Source organism: Phacochoerus africanus, chromosome 4 (genome assembly GCF_016906955.1).
Source record: "Phacochoerus africanus isolate WHEZ1 chromosome 4, ROS_Pafr_v1, whole genome shotgun sequence".
NCBI lineage: Eukaryota > Metazoa > Chordata > Mammalia > Artiodactyla > Suidae > Phacochoerus > Phacochoerus africanus.
This window is the reverse complement of record NC_062547.1, coordinates 49,243,536-49,267,308: the sequence shown is the minus strand read 5'-3', so window position 1 is coordinate 49,267,308 and position 23,773 is coordinate 49,243,536. Positions and strand designations below refer to the sequence as shown.

Here is a 23,773-nt window from a genome sequence, read left to right as displayed (position 1 = left end):
AAAAACTGATATCCCAAGAGAAAAATGGGTAAAGGACACCAAAACGAGGTTAAAACAAACATAGGGCTGGGAGGAAGATACAAAGCTCTACATAATCAAAGGAGTACAAAGCAGAGACTAGAATATTTGACAGTAGTTGCATTTCCCCAAAAAGAGTTGAAGAAGGATAACACCCAATGCTAGTCAGGTTTTGTGAAACAGGCACAAAACAATTGTTGGTGGCTGTGTAGAAAAAGACTTTCTTTCTGAAAAACAAACTTTCATAAAAATGCTCATATTCGGAGTTCCCGTCGTGGCGCAGTGGTTAACGAATCCGACTAGGAACCATGAGGTTGCGGGTTTGGTCCCTGGCCTCGCTCAGTGGGTTAACGATCCGGCGTTGCCGTGAGCTGTGGTGCAGACGCGGCTCGGATCCCGCCTTGCTGTGGCTCTGGCGTAGGCCGGTGGCTACAGCTCCGATTCGACCCCTAGCCTGGGAACCTCCATATGCCGTGGGAGCAGCCCAAAGAAATAGCAAAAAAAAAGACAAAAAAAAAATGCTCGTATTCTTTGAATGAGTAGTAACCCCGCTTCTGGAAATACATTGTTAAAATTATTCAAAAGAAGATGAGGTGAAGATGTTTATTTCTGCATTAATTATAACAGAAAAACAAATGTTCAGTTATAGGCAAGTGGTTAAATCAATAACGGTATATTGGGAGTTCTCTGGTGGTCTAGTGGTTAGGATTTGGTGCTTTTATTGCTGTGGCCCAGGTTCAGGCCCTGGTCTGGGAACTGAGATCCCACATTAAGCCACTGCACATAGCAGCCGGGAAAGAAAAAAAAAAGGGGGAATAATAGTATATTGGTGGTGGAATATTATGCAGTCATGAAAAATACAGGGAAAGTTCTCTTCTAAAATCCTTTACGGAGTTCCTATTGTGGCTTGGCAGAAACAAATCTAACTAGCATCCAAGAGGACACAGGTTTTATCCCCGGCCTCGTTCAGTGGGTAAAGGATCCGGCATTGCCATGAGTTGTGGTATAGGCCACAGACAAGGCTCAGATCTCACATTACTGTGGCTGTGGCATAGGCCAGCAGCTACAACTCTGATTCGACCCCCAGACTGGGAAACTCCATATGCTGGGGTGCAGCCCTAAAAAGACAAAAAATAAATAAATAAAATAAAATCCTCCACTTAATCACCTCTCCAGATTATGCACATTTTTATTCTGTGAGAAAAAAAAAAAAAAAAAAAGCCTAGGATGCCTTTGTCCCTCTGTGTCAGCTTCTCCCTCTCCATTCATATCTTATGCTAACAACTGAATTATACGCCTACCAACAGTCCACTGTGTTTGTTTCCAAATGTGTTTAGACTCTTGATACTTGTCATTGTAACAGCATAATTTAATTACGTTATATACACCAATGGCATATGACTGCTAAAAAGATGAGAGCTCTCATTTCCTTTCTTTTATTTTATTTATTTATTTACTTAGGCTGTACTCACAGCATATAGAAGTTCCCAGGCCAGGGATCAAACCCTCGCCATAGCAGTGACAACACTGGATCCTTAAACACTAGGCCACTAGGGAAAAGAGTTTCTATTTCTAAGAAAATTAATTTAAAGCTTTGGAAAGATTTTATGAAGGTAGCCACATAATTAGCAGTCAATTTATACATGAACAAAATCACTGCAAAAGACCAGAAAAAAAGTCACAAAAATTTAAGCTACTACACTGCTTCATAAACATCTTCGAGTTCTCAATGAATGTTAAAGAAAACAGAACTAGAAATCAGACTTTATAAACAGGACCTTATGGGAGTGGTTCATGCAAGGAAGATGATCAGAAAGGCAATTAGCAGACCCTGCCTAAAGACAAAGCCTTGGACCTACATCAAAAAGCTGACAAATAAATGTACCTTTTGATAAATATTAAAGTAAAATATTTAATGCATATATATAATATTTTGTTTTATTCTCTTCTTTAACCAATTTTTTCAATAAACTAACTTAAATCCCAACTGTATTGAATAAGAGAGATTTAAAAACAAGTTCACTAGGGAGTTCCTGTCATGGTTCAGTGGTAATGAACCTGACTAGGATCCATGAGGACACAGGTTCGATCCCTGCTCTCTCTCAGTGGGTTAAGGATCTGGTGTTGCCGTGAGCTTCAGTGTAGATTGCAAACATGGCTCAGATCCCATGTTGCTATAGCTATGGTATAGGCCAGCAGCTGCAGCTCCAATTCAACCCCTAGCCTGGGAACTTTTATATGCTGCGGTTGTGGCCCTAAAAAATAAAAACAAGTTCACTAGGACTTGGACCAGGAGTGTCTTGATTCACTACTGTATTCAAAGATACCTCCCCAGGGTGATACCTGGAGCATATTAGGTCTTCGATAACCAAGGAATAAAGCAATAACCTATGTAGAAAGCATGAAAAAAAAATGCTTCTAACAAAAAGCAAACTGAGGAAAGCAAAATATAAAATTGCATGTAAACCACAACGATGCCTTCATTTTTAAATATGGGGTGAGATGGACAAAGCTAGAAGGCAATGCCCCAGATGTAAAATAGCTGTGTGACATTAGAATGAATTACAGGCAATTTTATACACTTAAATATTTTCTTTAATATTTGCACATTCTTTCACAAATTAAAAAGATAGCAATCAAGGAAAAGAGAAGCTGTTTTGGTTTCTATTGGCTTTCACAGTAAGAAGTACATCTACATTTCCATTTCCCAAGCGCTCATACACTTCAGCCTCCCCTGTCAGCACTCTCTATTTAATCCTCCAGTCTTTCTCCTCCTAAGACCAAACCTGTACTACCATTTATTCTGTGTTTCCAATCCATCGGGATGCTATTTTTAAAATCTGGAATTATCCACCCTCTCGTTTACCATCTATCTGGTTAAAAAAAAATGATCAAAACTGCAATTTACATTCCCAAGAGATTCCCAAACAGCATCTAATTAAATCATTCAATCAGAAAACAAATTAAAATGAAATATCACTGCAACCCCCAAGAGGAAAATAAACTTTTCAGTCATGACTACAACGTAGCTCTAGGGTGATGCTCCAAAGCCTCTTCTAATTGCAAGTCCTATGGAACATCCAGCAGAACATTTTGTGACATTTGCAGCTTCTGGGACAACTTTCCTTCCAAAGCAAAGAGGAGCCTGTGCAAGGTTCCAAAGCGAAACATATTTGCTTGAAAATGAAAATGCTTTTATTAATGACTAACCAGCACTCTGGGTATCTACACTGTGTATTCATTCATTCATCCACTTGACCATCCAACACGTACTCTCTGAAGAATGTACAGGAACTGTCCTGGGTGTTCCACAAACGCTTCTTAACTAAATGTAACCTCTGTCTCTCAGCATGAGACAAAACAAATCCTGGAACTTCCTGAGTTTAACTATGGAAGAGTCTCCAAGTGGAAAGACCATGAATCCATCATCCCTTGGGCATCCTCTGGAGTCTCTCATTCGGACATCCACTGCCACCATCAAATGACGCTGGGAGAGAACTGCTGCCCCAGTGGCCCACTGGCCCTCTTAAAGGACAATATAGTATGTGGTTAAGAACACAGATTCTGGGAGTTCCCTCCATGGCTCAGTGGTTAATGAACCTGACTAGCATCCATGAGGATGCAGGTTCAATCCCTGGCCCTGCTCAGTGGGTTAAGGATCCAGCATTGCCATGAGCTGCAGTATAGGTAGCAGACACAGCTCGGATCTGGCATTGCTGTGCCTCTGGTATAGCCTGGCAGCTGTAGCTCTGATTAGACCCCTAGCCAGGGAACTTCCATATGCCAAGGGTGTGGCCCTAAAAAAGCCAAAAAAACAAACAAACAAAAAAAAACCCCACAGATTATAAAGCCACATTTGGTAGATTTAAACTCCTGCAATACCACCTACACACCTACAAGTGGTGTGACCTTAGACAAATCATACAACCTCTCCATCTGTAAAATGGAGCTAGTATGACCAACCTCACTGGACCTCACTGGGGATGAAGATTAAATAAGTCGATATACATAAAACACTATGAAAAGTGCCTGGCATGTAGCAGGTGCTATATAATCTTTAGATACTATTATCACTATCTCTTATTCTCCTTCAGCTCAGTGGAGTAAAGTGGATCGCTCAAAAAGCACTACTAACTAGAGGAAAGTTGGCAGTAGACTGCACATAAACAGCCCATATCATCAAGGACGAGATTCTGATCTTTTTCTTTCTCACCCTCTGCCTTCAGAGAGCTGCACTTGTCCAGTCCCAAGCATTGGAGGCCCCTTATCAAAATTAGGTAAATCTCTAAATATATTTATTTATGTATTTATTGTCTTTTTTAGGGCTGCACCCTTAGCACATGGAGGTTCCCAGGCTAGGGGGTCTAATCAGAGCCATAGCTTGCCAGCCTACACCACAGCCACAGCAAGGCCAGATCCGAGCTGCATCTGTGACATACACCACAGCTCATGTCAATGCTGGATCCCCAACCCACTGAGCGAGGCCAGGGATCGAACCCACAACCTCATGGTTCCCAGTCAGATTCGTTTCTGCTGCGCCACAACAGGAACACCTCTAACTTTATTTTAAATGCCCCTAAAGACTAGCTCCAGGATGGCTCTAGCACCACTGCAGGAGCTGTCACTGGTCATGGCTATAGCAACGTGGCACAACAAGCCAAGTACCCTCTGCCCTCCCCCTGCCTCAGGTCTAGTCTTTCCCAAGTTATTGACCCTTCCCCATCCTGCTGGGGATTATGGCTTCCATCTTTCCATCCTGAGAGTCTGGTCGTTCCTGAATACCCACAAAACTCATAATATAGTCATTGCATATACACAAGAGAGCTGAACCAACACATGTCTTAAGGGTATTGCTCCCTCTTTTTTTCCCCACCTCTCTCAATTTTTTTCAGGTATATATCTGGAAGTTCCAAACAAGGCACAGCTATAAGGTTTCCAGGGAGCAAAAGCAGAAAGGGCCCTTTCCACTTCCACATTGCCTTCATTTTCATGCAGAGCCTTATAAATCATGTGACATGGTCTATATTCAACATGATAGAGGCGGACTCTGGGATGAGCTCACGGGTTAATAATGTCTCCTCACTGCTTTCCAAAGTAGTACCCTGCTCACCTCCTCCCCAACCAGACTAGAAAGCACAAGAGAATTATTTTCCAGGAACATAAACACACACACACACACACACACACACACGATTTGTGAATGAAAATCTCTTAAAACCTGAAAGCTAATTGGAAACGTCAAAGTAAGGTATGGCCTGTGTATCCCTGGGAATATTCTGAATCACCCTGGAGCACACATTGTACTTCTACTGCTGAATAATTGCCAGTCCAGACCTATGGATGGAAAAGGACAAGTTAAGAAACATAGTAACAGGCACCAGTAGATAAACTGGTTTTCCAAGCAAGCCCAGTGGCAGGTTTGAGAGGCAGTGGCAGGTATGAAAGAGAAGCTGTGGATAAATGGTCCCCTCTTCTGGGGAAGTGTCAGAACCATGAACTTGAAGTCATCAGTCAGTCAGGAAGCACCATGAATATGTACACCTCTCGGGCACTGACCCAAACCTCCCCCTGGAAGGAACTATTCTGCACACTTGGAGAAACACAGCAAATATGGAGAGAGCAGCTGTCCCCACCCTGGCAAGGACAGTAGTTGCAAGGGTTGGATCCCGACACCCACAAGTAAACAAAAGAGAGTGCTCCTGGGCAAGAAATATTCAACTAGATACATGCCAAGTTCTGCCCGGTGCTGGAACCAGAGCCTGGTGGGCCTGCCAGGTTTACAAGTGAACTAGGCTCAGCTGGCCCTGCCCTGCCCTTAAGAAGCTCACACGCCTGGTAGAAAACAGTGAGAGCAGCGGCAAAAAAAAAAGAGAGAGAAATGTGAATGTGAGAGATGGACTTGTTTGTGCACACCCAGCACCAGTGCCAGCAATGCCCAGAGCTCTCTGTCTCTGAGAAGAGCCCTCTGTACCCCATTTTCCCCTTGGCTCCAGCCATGGTCTGGAGCAATCAGTCAACTCAGTCTTAGGCACCAGACCTACTCCCCACAGGTCTGGGAGTGGAGCTACCAGGGGGACTGGCTTTCACCCACAGCCCAGACAGTTTTCCTGGTACTGGGCAGAAGCGCCACCTCAGTGGACAGAGCTCCAGGCTCCCAAGCTTCTTCCTGCTGCCAGCACCTGCTTCTGAAGAGGGTCTTGTACTGGCAGTCTATGGTGTAGGTGAAGACCACGGCTCAGGTTCAAGGCAGCACTTCAAACCACCTATGTGCTGCTCACAGAGGGGCTGGGACTGGGGCTGTGCTGTCTTCCTAGCCCAGCTCATCTCGCAGCCTGCGCCTTCTAAATGCCAACAGTTAGGGCCGCTGGGGCATTTCATCGTGGGCCCTACAGCGGCTGAGCTGAATTGCCCAGGCACTCCCTTGTATACACACCAACATTCACAAGTACTCACACTCGAGCTGGACCTGTGTGTGATCCCAAGGGCCCTCGAGCAACGAGCCGGCAGTCACACGCACACTGGGACACGTGCGCAGCGCGCCCCCACACCGCCAATGAGCTGCACACACCCGCGCGTGAAGCCCCGCGCACACACGTGTGCCCTGGAGAAGCGCACACGGCCGTAGTCACTGAGGGTCCCACACTCAGGCAAGAGAGTATACGTAGCCCCCCAGGCGTCTGCGGCCTCAGAGGCCAGCAGTCGCTCCATAGATGATCACCAGCCCCAGCGCACCCCGTGCGTTGCTGGGCACTCCCTAGCCCCTTGGGCGGCCCAAGTTTCCCGGGGCGCCCGTACCTTGGATATGCTGCTTGATGACATTCTCCAGGTGATCCAGGCGTTCAATAATCTTCAGGGTGTCCCCTTTGTCTTCCTCCAGCTTCTTATCGGGCGCCGGCTCCTGCCCCCGCACATACACGCTGGCGATGTAGTTGGTGACCCAGCCCACGTAGAGCAGACATATGATGTTGGTCATGCCGCTCAGGATCACGCAAGTGGACACCAAAGTTTTGGTCTTCCTGGTGCACACCATTCTGGGCTCCCTCCTCCATATAGAGCTCCCGGGGACTCCGCCTCTCCGCGCACCCCGGGCTCCCCCGCGCTCACACCCCTTAGCACGTCCGGGGCCACAGGGAGCCCCAGCACCTGAGTCTCCAAAGCCTGACGTTCTCCAAAGCCCGGACCTCTGGCGGTGGAGCCGCCGTGCCCAAGTTTGGAGCTCTTGCCGCTGGCCACCGGGAGACAGAGCTTGACAAAGGAATGAGGTGGATTCTTTTTTTTTTTTTTTTCTTCCAAATTAAAAATCTCCGAGCCTTTCTAGGAGCGGTCACGGGTAGTCGGCAGCCGCGCGCCCTGATACGCGCGTCTGGAAAACTTTGCCACAGCCTATGTCCGTGGCCGCTCTGCTTCCCATAGCCGGGCGCCGACTGCCTCGGCGGTCCGACCAGCCCGCGCTGCTAGAAGGACGGCGGTGGCAGCAGCTACCGCGGGGAAAGCAGCGGAGCTCAGCGGCTCGGCCCCTGCCGAGCGACAGGCGCCGCCACCAATCGCGCTCCGGTTCGGGAGAGGGGCCGGGGCTGGGCGGTCGAGGACCAACGGGGAGGGCGCGGGGGGCGGAGTCCGGTCCCCGGGCCCCACCTGCTGGCCACCCCTGGCTCCCGCCCTCCAGGGACGCTCCTAAGCCTCCACCCTTGCGCGCGCTGGCTGCCCCAGACCTGAGGCTCCCGGAGATCGCACGCCGCCAGTCCCAGCCCTAGGTCGGCAGATTCCACCTCTGGGGTGGGGGTGGGTTTCCACCTCTTGCTCTTGCGCAGAACCTCCAGTCTTCTGGAGGTCGCTTGGCTCCGCTCGGCTCAGCTCCCCTCACCCGACTCCGCTACCGGGCTTCCCGCGTTGGTTCCACCAGCCGCTCCTCAATCCTTTTTCTGGTTGCCGGGATGCAGAGAGGCCAGGGAAGCCTGAGCCAGATCGCCTGTCCTGTCTTGCCCTTTGTCGGGCCTCGCAGGCGTCCACTACTTCCTTAGCCTCACTTCGACCTCCACCCTGTCAGCTGTCTTCCTGGATGTCTCCAGACCCAGCAACCGTCAAAGGAGCCAACCCTCTTAGGAATCTCCTAAGGGATTCTGGGCCACCACCACCACCATCCCCCTGGAAGATTTTTGCCCCTAGCTAGATTTTTTTAAGTCTAGCTCTCAGGACAAACGGTGTCTTGCAGTTGCCATTTATGTGGGACCAGGCTCATCCCAGTGCATAAGGGGATCCTGCACAGAAATATCCCTGGTGGGATTAAGCTCTCTGTGAACTGTAAATTCGTACATGCTGTCTGTGATTGATGTCATGGGGGAGGCAGCTGTGCCTGACAGCAGAGGGGCATAGCTGGACTCCAGTGACTGACACTAATTTGTTAGTAGAGCAAATACTTATTTATATTATCGCTTTCTGCTGAACACTCACTTCTTCTCAGAACCTGAGTCAAATTCTTTCAGAGGAAGACTTTTTAAAACACAGACTTCCATCCTCCTCTCCATCTGTGGGGTGCATTTTTCTGTTCTTAAGAGTGTCAGTTTATGTGCCAGCACCCCAACCAGCTGTGGCCCTGGTACTCAAGGTGGCTCCCTCAAGTGATGTCTTCTGGATTCAAAGAACTGGCCTCGCAAAAGAGAACATATAACCAATGAAGGGCCACCTTATGGCCATCAGCCAGGGGCTCTTTAAATGGTGCTGTGCTTACAATAACTCCGCTCAAATTCTCTGAATACAGACACCAATAGGGATCTTTCATCCAGGACTGAAACTTGTCTCTCCCTTCTTCTCTGGAAGTATAATCAGATCACAAATGGAGGGTCTGGACTTTCTTCTGACTGCATAATTTACAAGCCATGAGCTTGATTAAAACTAATGGCAAAGGTCTAACTATTCTTTCTGTTCCACACTCTCTCCCAGGAGGAGGCCTGGAAGTTCAGCTCTTTCCAGGATCTTCCACCACAGGGCTAAACAGAGAGGAGCAATACTCATTTTTCACCTAAGTTTAAAAATAAGGTTCAAGGAGAAAACAAAGTAGATTGTGTGACCTTATATTTTGGTCCAGCAGATCCTGTCCTGTATTTGTAACTGTGAAGTGGATGAATGCAACAAAAGAAAAATGAGGCACAGTCTCTTTTCTCTGAAAGGTCTCAGGGTCAAGTTGTCCAGTTCAAAGAATATTCACTAGAGGTGCAGCCAAACTCCACGACCCTAATCCCAGATCCACCACTTATTAGTTACATGAGCTTGGAAGAGTTTTGAACAGCACTGGGGCTCAATTTCCCCTTATGCCAAATGTAAACAATACTTGCCAATGAACTGGCTGTGAAGAATTAAATGAGGAAATGTACCAGAAAGGGTTTTCGTTAGTGCAGGATGCATAGTAGGTACTCAGGATCCTGTGAAGTTTCCTTCCAGGACAGGATGAATTCTGGAGTTTCATAAACTGCATTTTCTGTTTAGCAATACCTGGATTCTCTACCAACCTATATATGTTCTCTCCCCTAATGGAAGTTAACAGGAACTAAGACTGTAGGTGGCAATGTGCTTGTCTTGCCTAGATGAGCTCCAGCACATTGGCTTTCTATTCATAATGTCTGTCTCCACCATTAGTAGGGCATGATCTGCATAGGTTGACAAGATGTTCAAAATGAACATCAGGTGGTTTCAAGGACTGTTCCCCCCAGGACCCTCTAATTCCCACTCTAGACCCCTAATTCCTTGGTTTTAAATAAGTGAACTGGAAGGGAGCACAAAGACTTAACCCAGAAATATTTTAAAGTCACAAGCACAGAAATGAGTTAGCCTCTACAGAAGCCCTCCCATAAACAACAGGAGGTAACTTTGTGTCCTTATTTTAATAAACAATGCCTGGGTAGAGATTCATTTCTTTGACCCTCTATCAATGACATTCAATCCCACAAGTAATTAATGAGTCCCTGAGGTTTTCGTCTAAATGACCAGTTAGCTGCCCTGGGCCCTGCCCAGTTTACTGCAAACATGCAGATATAACTTAAGTCTCACAGTCCCTATATGGGCCCATTTTCTAAGGCTGGAAAGCTGCTAAAAATCATATGGAATCACTTTGAAGTTAATCAGATAATGGATGTGAGCAGGCCTACCAGAGACTCTAGTATAGTATATACTTCTTTAAACTTATGCCTAGAATTTGAACCTAGGGTCTCCTACTCCTGCTGCAAGAGGAAAGTGAGTCCCTTTAAGAAACTACAAAAGGGCTAGAGATCCTTGATAGGGCCTTTCCACTACAACCTTTTGATTTTACTCATATCTTATACTGGGTTATCAGATGCCCTCTTGATATGATTTGAGGGAGGACTAAGTTGGACCTCTTACCCACAAGTATAGCTACTCTGTCATTCCACCAATACTAAAGCCGACATTCAGAATATATTTAATACCAGAGTTGGAAAAGCCAATCATTAACAGAATTTAACTATCAGATGATTATATTCTGAGTGGGTACCCTGGCCTGAGGGCTAAAGAGGAACTGGGGACCCATCTTGGCCAATGGCAAGAGTCAGTCATCAGAGAGTGGTGTCAGTGGTCGTCTGTACCCACCAGATGGCAGCACCATGCAAAGCCTTGGGGCCAGAGGTGCCAAGTGGGATTTGGGGCCTACAGGGGGAAAAAAAATGAGCCTTGATAATGGAAAGTCTCAATCCCTGGGCTGGCTGCATGGAAAATGGGTTTTCCAGGTCCCTAGAAGAACAGGGATTACTAGGGAGGGATGCAAGTTTCAGAGACAAAGGCTGTGGAGGAGCTATAAGTCCAAGACTGGATTCTCCCAAGCCACAGGACTGAGACGTATTATTGGCAGAAAAGGCATAATTCTGGGTAGGAGGTGGTAAACAAAGTGAGGAATGTTTGTTCCGTATTTGCATTGTTTCAGGCCTAGTATTTTTCACAGGCTGTCTCTTGAGCACCAACTAAAGATCTAGAGAGCTAGAGTCATTCCAGGTCTGACATTTACTAGTATGATCTTGGGCAAATAACTCAAAATGATCTTGGACAAATTATGTAACCTTTTTGTGTCTCAGTTTCTCATCTATTAAATGGGGATAATAATAACAATATCATTACCTACCTCAGAGGGATATTGTGAGCATTAGATGAATTCCTATATATAAAGCACATTGAAGACACTTTATAAGCATTAGCTATTGTTATTTGAAAGGTCAGCAAAAAGAGAGACAAGCCACCCAGAGGGAATTTTCCTCTAACTAGGAGCAAAAGGTTCTAGGAAACTGGTTCTTGGCTCCTCCTTCCCTCTGTGGAAGGACCCAAGGCAACTCCTAGCTCAATCACAGAGTAGACCCTGACTGGAATCCTGCAACTACAGCCATCTAACCATTTGTCTTCTTACTCATCCACTAAATATTTCTGAGTGCCTGGTCTATTCCAGACCCAGTGCTGGCTCCTGGTAACATAGAGATGACCTACAGACCTGCATCCTTGCCCTCAAGATCACTGTTTAATGGAAGAGGCCAAAAAATAAACAAATAAACTGAAATAGAGTCTGATAAACTATTAACTGATATACTATATTAACATGAAAGAGAATGGCACAAATAGTTGATAGACATACCAAATTCCTCCCAAATAAGTGAATATGCAACTTCTGAACAGTTCCACTTCCATTCATTTACTGGGCAGCTCTGCTGGCTGGGAGTTTGTTCTTTAGATCTAGAGGGAAATATTTTCAAGATAGTTAGTAGACCAGATTGATATCCAGAATATATAAAGAATTCATATAAATGAACAAAATAGACTAAAATATCCAAATGGAAAAAATAGGGCAAGAATATGAACAAGGAATTAACTAAAGAGAAAGTAAAAATATCCAACACACATGTGAAAGGATGCTTAAACTTATTAAAAATAAGGAAAGACATTGTTAAAATACAGATAACAAATCTCGCCTATCAAATTGACAAGTTTAAGGCAGTGCTCTTTAGGTATTAGAGGGAATGTAAGGAAAATAAGTACACATAGATCCTGCTGGTGTACTTATCATTGGTACAATCACTTTGGAATGCAGTTTGGCAGTAATGATGAAATTTAAAATGTACATGCTTTGTACTCGAATTGTGGTCCATGCCCCAGTTGGATGCTTTTTAGAAATGCAGAGTATCAGACCCATCCCACATCTACTGAACAAGAATCTGCATTTTCAGAAAATCCTCAGATGGCTCACATAGACAATAAAACCTGAGGTATGATACACATGAAACTGTTAGCCATAGGCTCTCTTTGGTAAAAAGAACCACGATTAAGGGTAGTAGTCAATGGCTGAACTTCCTACCCGGTTCACACATAATATCTGAACTTTTATAATGAATACCTCTTAAAGTTATACTTCCCAAATTTGAATTATTATTTTTTAATTTAAAAAACGATTCCTTTTGTTGTGCTAAAATCTGTTTCACACTGGTTGTTCACATGATTAGTGATCTGAGCTAGTTTTGTGGGCACTCTAAGCCTGTTTCCTAGTCTGTAAAGAGGAATAGTAATTACACTTCAGCCCAGCCTTACACACTGGTAGGCTTTGAGCAGAGCACACCAAACACAACTCAGCCTTTGACATTTATGATGATGACTCCTCATCATCAGGGGAATGGCCAACCTTTATGGTTTATGGCCACAGGGAAGAGAACAATACCATAAGAGGAAAATTTTCACCCCATAGAACAAATATAAAAACAAGCACACACACACACACACAATTCTTGAGCTATATATATTAGTTGTAGGCATTTCCTATTTAAAAATAAATAAAAGGAATCATCAAGATACATGAGCACTTTCACCATGTAGTGAGAATAGGAATGTTATCAACCACCACCTCTTTCTTTTGCTCATTCAGAGCCATTTCTTAGTTTTGCGTATTTTATATAAATAATATTATGTTGTCTGCTAATGGAGATGCAGTCAAGGGTTTGGCTTCCTGTTCTTTAAAACGATGTTCAGTAGGAGATATTATGTTTAGAAAAGCAGTAGAGCATGGTGGTTACACATAGGCAGACTTGGGTTTGAATTCTAGATCTGCCATTTACCAGTTCTCTGAATCTGGGCAAGTTGTTCAAGTTTCTGGATTTCAATATCCTCATCTTTAAAATGTAGTATCTACCTCATAGGGTTGTTGTGAAGATTAAATGAAAAATAGTATCTGTAAAGCTTGGCATTGAGTCTGTGGTAAAGCATTCAACAAATGTTAGTTTTAATAGTACTTAACATTTTTATTTAGATAATAAATCATGGCATTTCATTTCCAGTCCATAATTATACATATTTTATAGCCTATGTTGATGAACCTAACTCTTTTGCAGCCCAAGGACTAAACATGCATTTTTAATGTTTTATTAATTAAAGGGGCAAGTATCCATTTTCTATACAATTTATATAAGTAATCAAGTAAAACTGTGCTGAAGAGTAATGTGTCTAGTTTGACCACCTAGACCTCCAAGGCGGGTAGGGTATACTGGTACCGTTCAATCCACAGAGCACTGTTCATATATATCTTGGTCTTTACAACACCATCCCATGAAGTCGGTTATTATCATACCCATTTTCCAGGTGAAGAAACTATATCTAAGGCAAGCATTAATGATTAAAAATGGTAGAGGGTTTCTAACTCCATGTCCAGTACTCTTTCGGTATTCCACATACCTCCTGGGTATCTGTTAAGGAACATCTATCTTCAGTGAAGGAATAATTGGCTGATTAAGACTTCAATAGAAAGAAAGAAAGAAAGAAAGAAAGAAAGAAAGAAAGAAAGAAAGAAAGAAAGAAAGAAAGAAAGAAAGAAAGAGACCCAACGTGAGAGATCTTTTAAAAGTATGTGCATCTTCAAAGAGGGCTGCTAAAACAGAGGCACTTTCAAACCCTAATTGGATGCTATCCCCTGAGCAAGAAAAGAGCTACTAAATCCCCACTTTCCAAAAGACAGGAAGAAGAGCTGGGATGGTAAACTGTCCTTCTTCTTAGAAAATGCCTGGAGGCTCCCCTCACACCTGGGTAAAAAAACAGAAAGCTCCTTGAGCAGCTTCATAGCATAGCTCCTTGAGCTCCTTCCCAAAGCCTCAAAGGAATAGCACAGGACCTGTGTGAGGAATGGCTGGTGCCAGCCAGGCATGAGGAGAAGCAAGTGACCTTTTCAGGACTGGTATATGATGGTCTGGGGCACTACTGGCCCATACGTATGTTCTGTGCTTCACTGCCAGCCAGATGGTAAATAAAATATTCAACAGACACACAACCTCCTCACCACAGTGAGGTGACTAGCTTGTTCAGAACAGAGTGATTTCGGGAGAAAGCACAAATTGCAAGTGGCAAGAAGCAGCTGGGAGAGAGTCAACAATCTGCTTCTTGTGACAGAGCCAGAGACCAGAGATGGGGACAGCTTGCATTTGCAGCAGGCCCAGAGCCCCTCCTCAGACTCCTCAGAGAACTGTGGAATCTGTCATCAAAGGACTTCTGTACACTTGGTTCCAAGACAAATGCAGATGCACAAAAGTACAAAGTACTCAGATGGATGATTCCAGATAAAACAGCCTCAGCAGGTGCCAATGGATAGGTTGATGTAGCAGGATATATTTACAGATACCAGTATAATCACTCTTCTGACAGAGTCCAAACCTAAAGAGCGTCTAGGTATTTGCTTGTAATTCTCCACTGTGCATGGAATACCTTATCCAGGCATCTGCAAGCATGATGAGGGAGCTGACAGACTCCAGACAGAGTGCTTAAGACCTGTGTTCCTACATGATGGAGGATAATGCAAGAAAAAGAATGTGTGTGTGTGTATATAAAATTGACAGAACAATGTAAATCAACTATAATAGAAAAAATAAAAACCTAAAAAAAAAAAAAGAAGAAGAAGACCTGTATTCCCACAGGTTAGACAGAACTACCATACAATCCAGCAGTTCCACTTTTGGAAATTTTTCCAACAATAACATAAATACTAATTAGAAAAGATATGTGCACCCATGTGTTCATTGCAGCACTACTTACAATAGCCAAGATATGGAAGCGCACTAAGCATCCATTGATAGATGGATAACGATGTTATACACACTCACACAGGGAATATTACTCAGCCATAAAAAAGAATGAAACCATGCCATTTGCAACAACATGCTCGGACCTAGAGGGTACTAAGCTAAATGAAATAAGTCAGACAGAGAAAGATAAATACCATATAATTTCACTTATATGTGAAATCTACAAAACAAAATGAACAATTAGAACTAACAGAAAGACTCATAGATACAGAAAACAAACTGGTGTCTGCCAAAGGGGAGGGGAGGCGACAGAGGAGTGAAACAGGTGAGGGAGACTAAGAGTTACAAACTTCCAGTTACAATGGAATAAACCCCACCTATATTGGGATGTAATGTGCAACACAGGGAACATAGTCAATAATATGTAATAACTTTGTATAGTGACAGATGATAACTAGACTTAACACAGTCATCATTTTGTAATTTATAAGAGTACCAAATCACTACGTTGTACACCCGAAACTAATATAATTGTGTAAGTCAATTATACCTCAATAAAAACAAATAAATAAATAAGTAATTTAACAAGTTGCTGGATATATGACCAATAAACAAAAATCAATTGCTTTTCTACACTTCAGAAAACAATTTGAAAGCAATGAAAAAATTCTATTTATCATAGCAACCAAAAAAATATGCCTAAAACTCAAGCTAGCAAAAGTCACCAAAGAGACCTCATAGCGTCAAGAGTCACACTTTTAGTAGTCATAGTTCCCACTCATTATGTCATAAACTGAGGCCCAGAGTAGGCCTCTCAGACCTACCCAACTCACTTCTGCTGAAGATTTTTCTCCTGATGGAATCCGAGTATCTCCAGTAATTCAGCAGAGGCCAAGAATCCAGAATAGTTGAAAGAGGCAATAGGGGATTTCAGTCCTCCTTAGAATCTATGCCTGTGGGGCCTCCCCACTCTTCAGACAGTATTTTTCATACTTCAGCCTCCCAGATCCTAACCAAATAACATAGTTTTTTTTTTTTAGTCTGTTAATTATGCTAACAAGAGCAAAAGACGGCACCTTAAATAGAATTTGTGCAGGAGCCTTCCATCAACCCAGTTCCCTACTTCTAATCACTCAAGCAAGCTAACAAGTAAGCCGATTCACTCTGGGACTGGCATCTGAAAGGTCATGAATCACCACCTCGAGGATGACCCCTGAGTACAGGGGTGCTGGAGCCATCAGCCCAAGACCGGAGACGAGCGGATCTAAGTCCTTACAGAACAGAGAGCATCCCTCACTCATGATGAGCCCAGGGACGAGCCGGAGCCATGTCCTCACTAGGTAAAATCCCTGAGTCCGGGCGCTGAGGGATCTTTTACACTCTGTGCTTCTCTAAGGAAGTTCCCTATAGCAGCTGCGACCTTTCCAAACCCCTGAAAGGCTGCGGGGGTCTAGGAAATGTTCCGGCTGAACTTTCTCCTGAAGGGGGAGGCCCTTGGCTGCCATAACTGCTGTCACTTCACTTCGCCTCGGCTCACGTTCCGGGTTCACTGATGAGAGTCCAGAGGCTTTGACGACAAACTCCCAGACCCTCTACTCCGGCAGCCACCAAGTGGTCGCCCTCACAGAGGGAGAGATGTTGCGCTGGCCTCGGAGACTGGAGGAGACACTCAGAAGCCTGGCCTGGCCGCCATCTTAGCGTCGGTCCGCCCACGACTCGCAAGGGCTGCTGGGAGTGTGTTGTCCTATTTTTGTCCTTGAGGTTTGTTTTGGTTTTTTTTTCTTTCCTCTTTTGCCCTTTTAGGGCCGCACCCGCGGCATATAGAGGTTCCCAGGCTAGAGGTCTAATGGGAGCTGTAGCCACTGTGCCACGCCAGATCCGAGCCGCGTCTGTGACCTACACCACAGCTCACGGCAACACTGGATCCTTAACCCACTGAGAGAGGCCAGGGATTGAACCCTCAACCTCATGGTTCCTAGTTGGATTCGTTAACCACTGTGCCACGCCAGAACTCCTGTCCTTGAGTTTTTAAAGAGAGGTTAGTATTTAATGTCATGTTTATTGTTGTCAAATTAATCTCTAAAGTTATCAAATACTGACTAAACAATGGGAAGATGGCATTGGGGTATAGCTATTTGCCTTTGTATTGACTAATCCCAACCTGCTGAGCAATTTGTTTATTTTAGCATTTTTAATGTGTCTTTGCTCACAATCAGGCTGCCGCTTTTCACAACTGCTAGTGGTTTTTTTTACCCCCTACTGAACTCAGATTCTTTCTTAAATGGTTGTTCTTGATCTACTATAAACTGGGAAAACAAACAGCTGAATTATGAAAACTGGATGTAAATGAGGGAAGGCTTTTTTTTTTTTTTTTAATATAAAGGTTTTAAGCAAGGAACTGAGAGACTCTCCCATGAATAAAGTATTCAAGGGTTTGACACATTTATTGGTTCACTTATTTCCTGCTTCTCAACTTCTTCACTGTTCCAGCAGCTTGCACTCCTGGCCCCAGCAATCAGTTCCCTACAAATCATCCAGAGTCATCTCCTAAAAATGCAAAATTGATTCTGTCACACACGCACACCCTCCATCCCTCTGTCTTAGAATCTTTTAGTGGCTTCTCATTGCTCTGGGGGTGAAGGTTTGCCTTCATGTAGCTTTTGATAGGTATTCATAGGCCTGCCAGACCTGGCCCTTCCCACCTTCCTCCTTCATCACCTCCAGGCCCTTGTACAGGTCACTCTTACCTCACCACACACACCCCCACCCAGTTCATCTTATGTGTTTCATCTTAACCCCTTCCTCTAGAAAGCCTGCCTGCCCTCTGAATGAAGTTATGCATCCAACATTGGCCCAAGACTTCATCTACCTCCCCATGCAAGCATTTAGCCCCAGTCACAACTGCATAATAGTATTGTAGATTTGTAGCTCCACCCTTTACTAGTTGGGTTGCGTTAGGCAAATTATTTAATGGGTCTAAGCCTCAGTTTCTTTATCTATGATATGGAGGTAATTATTTTACCTACCTTTTAACCTCACAGTGAGGGTTGAGATAGTGCAGATAAAGCAGTTAGCACAATAAAGCTGATTACTATTTTTTGTGATTATCTGTTTTCCTCACCAAAATGTAAGCTCCATGAGGTGAGGAACTATGCCTATTTTGTGCTTACTAAGGCATGCTCATTACTGAGCAGGGAATAGGAAACATGGCTACTCCATTATTGCTCAATATTTGCTGAATGGGTAAATGAATCAGTGTCCTGCCCAAGAATTTCCGAGGGCTCCCATTTCACACTTGAACACATTTCCATCCTTCCACCTGACATTCTTCAACTTGCCCTACCACTGGCCTCGTCAGCTTCACTTTAACAGCCTGGCTGATGAAATTCCCTTCACCTCCTTTCCCCTCATCAAATCCTCCCTTCCAGAGCTGGGTCTTCTTCCAGGAAGCTTTCCTGTGCCCACTGCTCCACTCTTGTTGGATCTCCGACTTCACATCACTCACTTTGTTCTCGATCATTCCCCAGCTCCTTTCCAGCCTCACCTCTCCTCCAGTCAGGTTGCAGTGGCCTTGAAGGCAACTTCTCCCCTCCTTCTCCTTTTGTGCCCCATCCCCTCCCATCCCTGGTCAGAGTTGGCCCACCCTCAGCCAGGGTCCTTCTACCTCCTGCTCTTTCCAAAGGGCCATGCCTTTCAGTAATATTCTCTCAGAAATTACATCCTCGCACGTTTACCTCCAAGTTCCCGAGCTTCACCACGCCTCACTTAAGGTATTGACTTTTCAATGCGCGATAAATTATTCAGCAGCTCATTTGCAGCCAGACTCCTCTTTACTTCAGGGCCTTCTCCTCCAGCCATCATCTCGGAGCAGCCTTTAAGTCTAATGACGTGTTTACAATTCATGCTCTGCCAGACATTAAAGCATCGCAGAGCAATCGGGGATGATGAAGCAGTACTTGGGATTCTTAGCAGAGGGAAGAGCCCAACAAGAGTGCTGCTCTGCTGTTTATAGAGAACAAAGATTTCTGTTTCCTACAAGGGATCTGTGTGCAGACGATGACAGAGAGGTTCAAAGGCAAGGCTTTTGCTGGAACTTTGCAAGCCCGCCTGAAGAGCAGCCTGGCAGCTGATGGGCACAGCCAGTCCTGATTCTAGTCAACTCTAGCTTAAGGATTTTCATTCTCTGTGCCCATAGGTTGAATGTCGGAGGCAAAAAAAGAAAAATTTTAAAGAAACCATGACTCCTTCACAATTGGGCATCAAAGAAAGCAAGCAAATAAGAACAGCACAGAATGCTTACGCTTAGGATCATGTTTTTAAGGTGAAGACTTCTCATCCTGCTTAAAGGACCATGACCAGCCCCTGTCCCAGCCCTTCCTGTCTAAAGGCTTGCAGCCCAGCCCAAGCTCCCTTCTGGCTGCAAGTTCCTACCCCTGGCACTCCAGCTCCTTGGCTCCTAGTCTCCCTGGCTCCCAGTTGGAGACCTTGGTCTCCCTACAGCCTCCTGACCTAATTGTGTCTCAGATCACAGGTCACAACTGTAGACTCAGGGCCATCTGACATATTAAGGTATAATTTACATGGTTAATAATGTGAAGAAAGAGTGAGGGGACTACCATTGAGAATCATAGGAAGGGAAGGAGACTCCATGTCTTCTTAGATGTTACTGACATCTGTAACCTCATTTTCTCCATAATTACTTGATTAATTAATCTCCAGCCTGGGGTTTAGTCTAATGACACACTTCAAGGGGTCGACCAAGAGAATGCAATTGAGAGGCAAATGAAAGGACTTCTTTGGATCCCACCAAAACTTGTGTTCCTGGTGGCACCACAGAAGGGGTTGGAAACAAACAAAATTATAACACAAAGACAAAACAAGGAAGGCAGCATGTGTGATAGCCAGAAGAAGAAAATAAAATTACTCCCTGTTATGACCACTTTTTGGTCTGCCACAAAATCCCATCTTTTCCTCCTTGTTCCTCTCCCACTGAACACTGAAAGGATACAAACATTGAGAGGACAGGACATTGTACCAGAGGCACCCATACACTCTTGTTAGAGAAACCCTCAGCCCTGGCAGGTGCATCCTGCCTCCCTTGCTTGCTTCTCCCACCACCCTCAGCCCTGCTTCGGCAAAGCTGAACAAGAGATGGGCACCTATTGATTGGAGATTAGCCCACTCAGATTCCCTCTCCCAAGAATCTGTGACTGAAACACAAAAGACCAGATCTATTACCAGTGGGAGGAGTAAAGGAGGGTAGTGGTGCATAGTCAGGAGATAAGATGACTATTTTAGAACAGGATGGGCTGTATGAAAGTAGATGAGTAAACAGAGGCCAGTTGAACACAGAAGAAAGAAAAAGACAACTTGTACAACCGCATCTCATGAGATTTCCCTGAATCCTAGTTGCGTTTCAGTGAATGGGTATACTTCCCACCCCAAAATCCCTGACTTACACTGACCTAGAATCCCACCTCCAAGTTACTCACAAGTTTATAAAGAAATAATTCACCTGGCAATGCAGGTGGAAATAATGAACATTGAATGAGCACCTACTAAGTGCCAGAGCTATGGTAAGCCATAGAATACATCAGTTCTAATCAAAACAGCCCAATGAGTTGATCGATTTCCCATCACTCTATAGCTAAGGAGACTGATGCTCCCAGAGCTTAGGTAACCAGTACAAGGTCCTGTAACTAGAATGTAGCAAAGCCTGAGTGGGAACCTGATGGGGCTGACAGCAAACCCACATCACCCGGTTCCCACATTCCTCTCCAGTGGGAAACGGTGTGGTCCTCTGCTTTGGCACCATGAGAAAATGACAAGTTCCTATCAATGAAGTTTCCAAGTAAGTGAAACAAACGCTTCAAGGGACTCTTTCTTTTTCAGACATGTTAATTGGAAATCCTAAAACACATAACATTACCTGCCTGTTTAAACTCGTCACTTACTGAGCACACTGTAACATTTTCATGATTGATTCATTCATTCAAAAATATAGGGAGGACATGAAGTTCCCATTGTGGCTCAGCGGTAGTGAACTTGACTAGTATCTATGAGGACTCAGATTCCATCCCTAGCCTTGTTCAGTGGGTTAAGGATGTGGTGTTGCTGTGAGCTGTGTTGTAGGTTGCAGATGCGGCTCAGATCCAGGGTTGTTGTGGTTGTGGTGTAGGCTGGCAGCTGAAGCTCTGATTCAACCCATAGCCTGGGAACTTACATATGCTGTAGGTTCGGCCCTAAAAAGACGTGTGTGTGTGTGTGTGTGTGTGTGTGTGTGTGTGTGTGTGTGTGTGTACGCATATATATGGAGGATCTCCTATTTTGCCTGGCACTAGGATAAGAACTAAGAATACAAAGTTGCATAAAACAAGATGCTTTTCTCCAAGGAGTTCAAAGTATGGAGGGGACATATACAAATAATATTCATAATCTTAACCATGGTCATGGTTATCCATCAACTTGTGTTAGCCAGTATTTTACTTGCAATATGTTATTCTCAGAATAAATCTACGCAGGAAATAGTACGATTATTATTCTCATTTTACAGAAGAAACTGAGATCCAGAGAGTCCAAGTAATTTGCTGCTGCTAAATACTGAAGTGGGGAAAATTTACATAATCTGTTTAGAACCTAAACTATTAGCACAATACTCTACAGTTTCCTCTAAGTAAACAAATAATTGCAAGCAGTGTGTTCAGGACAAACTCAAGCTGGGTACTGGCTAGTGACAAGGAAGTAGTAATCAGGCAAGTGGGAGTAGGATTTCACCAGGAGAACAAAAGAGATCACCCAGACAACAAGAATAGCATATGCAAAAGCACAGAGAAGGGAGATAGCTTAGACACCAAGAGAGCTATGAGTTGTCACATGCATTGGGAACCCGGGTGTGGGAAATGAAGGGCCAAGGAGTAAGTGGAGAGAAATGAGGGCAGAAATACAGGAAGGACCCAGGTTTGGGGCAACCTCATGTTACACTAGTTTTCCCAGGGGAAATTAGAAAGCAATGAAGGAGTCAGGTGAGGAAAGGGTGGGATATTATTTGTATTTTTAGGAGTTCCCATCGTGGCTCAGCAGAAATGAATCTGACTGGCATCCATGAGGATGCAGATTCGATCCCTGGCCTTGCTCCGTGGGTTAAGGATCAGGTGCTGCCGTGAGCTGTGGTGTAGGTCACAGAGGCGGCTCAGATCCCACCTTGCTGTGGCTGTGGTGTAGGGCGGCAGCTGTAGCTCAGATTCAACCCCTAACCTGGGAACATCCATGTGCTGTGGTTGCAGCCCTAAAAAAAAAAAAAAAAAAAAAAAAAAAAGAAAGAAAGAAAAAAAGGAGTATTTTTAGAGAGATCAAAATATTATTCAGGCTGTCAAATGGAGCATAAGAGTGAAGGGTTAGTGGTTCTGAAGGAGGAGGGGAGCAGGAAGGAGGGGACACCATCCTTCCAGGGACAAATGGAAATGCTATGTGTATGTGTGTAGTGGTCACCATCAATGACTGGAAATGCAGCACAAGTCCAGAAATGTTACATATCCTGCTGTAGATGGGATAGATCTGCCCAATGAATTGTCCAGCCTCAAATGCCCAGTGAGAAACCCTAGAAAAAGAGAAACGTGGCAGTCATTCCAGATGCTCCTGCCCTTCACTCCTCCACCCACTGCCCAATACACACATGAATAGTCTAAAAGCCCTGTGTCTTCCACTCCTTCTCTGTGTCTAAGTGCTGGTCTCGCCATTTCTCCTTTGGGTTGTGGTGTGTGATTTGTCTTCAGATTCCTGACTCCTAACAGCATGTCTGGAATGGAGTGGGTGATTGCTCATGTTTGTCGAGCCTGGCGGGACCGCTTACTCCTGTGGGGCAGATGTTCCCTGTACAACGCCCTTGACTTGAGTGAACTCAATGGATGCCCTTCTCACCTGTGATCTTGATGGGAGTATTTCTCCCAGGTCTCAGCCAAGTTGGTGATTTCTGCTTGGTTTCCTCACCACATTAGAAACACTGTGTTTCATCATCAGCTGCTGTTCTCTTCCAAAACTCTTTATATTGCCCAGCATCCCCTGGGTAATCAGAGCAAATATAATGTCTTTACTGCATCTATTTGTCACTTAGAATGCATGGCGAGCCTTCATGGAAAATTTCCTCAAGTTCACATTTCTTTTCAAAATGAGTCTTTATCTACATTTAACTCTTGAGTCACCATTTTCCCTCTCTCTCTCATACACACACACACACACACACACACACACACACACACACACACCCCACACCATCTTCTGACCTTACAAGAGAACATTGTTGGATTAAGAGCCAAGAGATCTCCATTCTAGTCCAGGTTTTGATATCACTTGACCTTAACTAAGCACCTTGACCTCAGTTCCCTCATTTATGACATAAGGGATCTGACACAAATAGTTTTCAAATGACTTTTCATGGTGTAGGGGTTCCTTGGAAGTAACTAGGGATAATATTGGATATGAGGGAGGGCTCACACACACACACACACACACACACACGTGCTCACTTACAATGCTAGTCAATGGTGGTTTCCACCAAACATTTTTACTAGGAAATGCCTTCTGGGCATGTGATAAAGTTGTACTTCTGGGCCTCTTTGCGGTTGGGTAGGATCATGTGACTGGTTTTGATCCATGCGACCTAAGTACAAGTACTGTGTGGCACTGTCAAATCACAGCACTTAATTACCAAGGCA

At 44.5% G+C, this 23,773-nt stretch overlaps 1 protein-coding gene across 1 annotated transcript in view; it reads right to left on the bottom strand.

The window, feature by feature from the left end:
- GALNT18 (polypeptide N-acetylgalactosaminyltransferase 18) overlaps window positions 1–7,486 on the bottom strand; it is a 370,597-nt gene extending 363,111 nt beyond the window's left edge. The window contains exon 1 of the mRNA XM_047776277.1: window positions 6,814–7,486. Coding sequence (XP_047632233.1) covers window positions 6,814–7,048 — 235 coding nt within the window. The 5' untranslated portion in view covers window positions 7,049–7,486. The remainder of the gene's footprint in view (window positions 1–6,813) is intronic.
- Window positions 7,487–23,773: the final 16,287 nt, after the last annotated feature.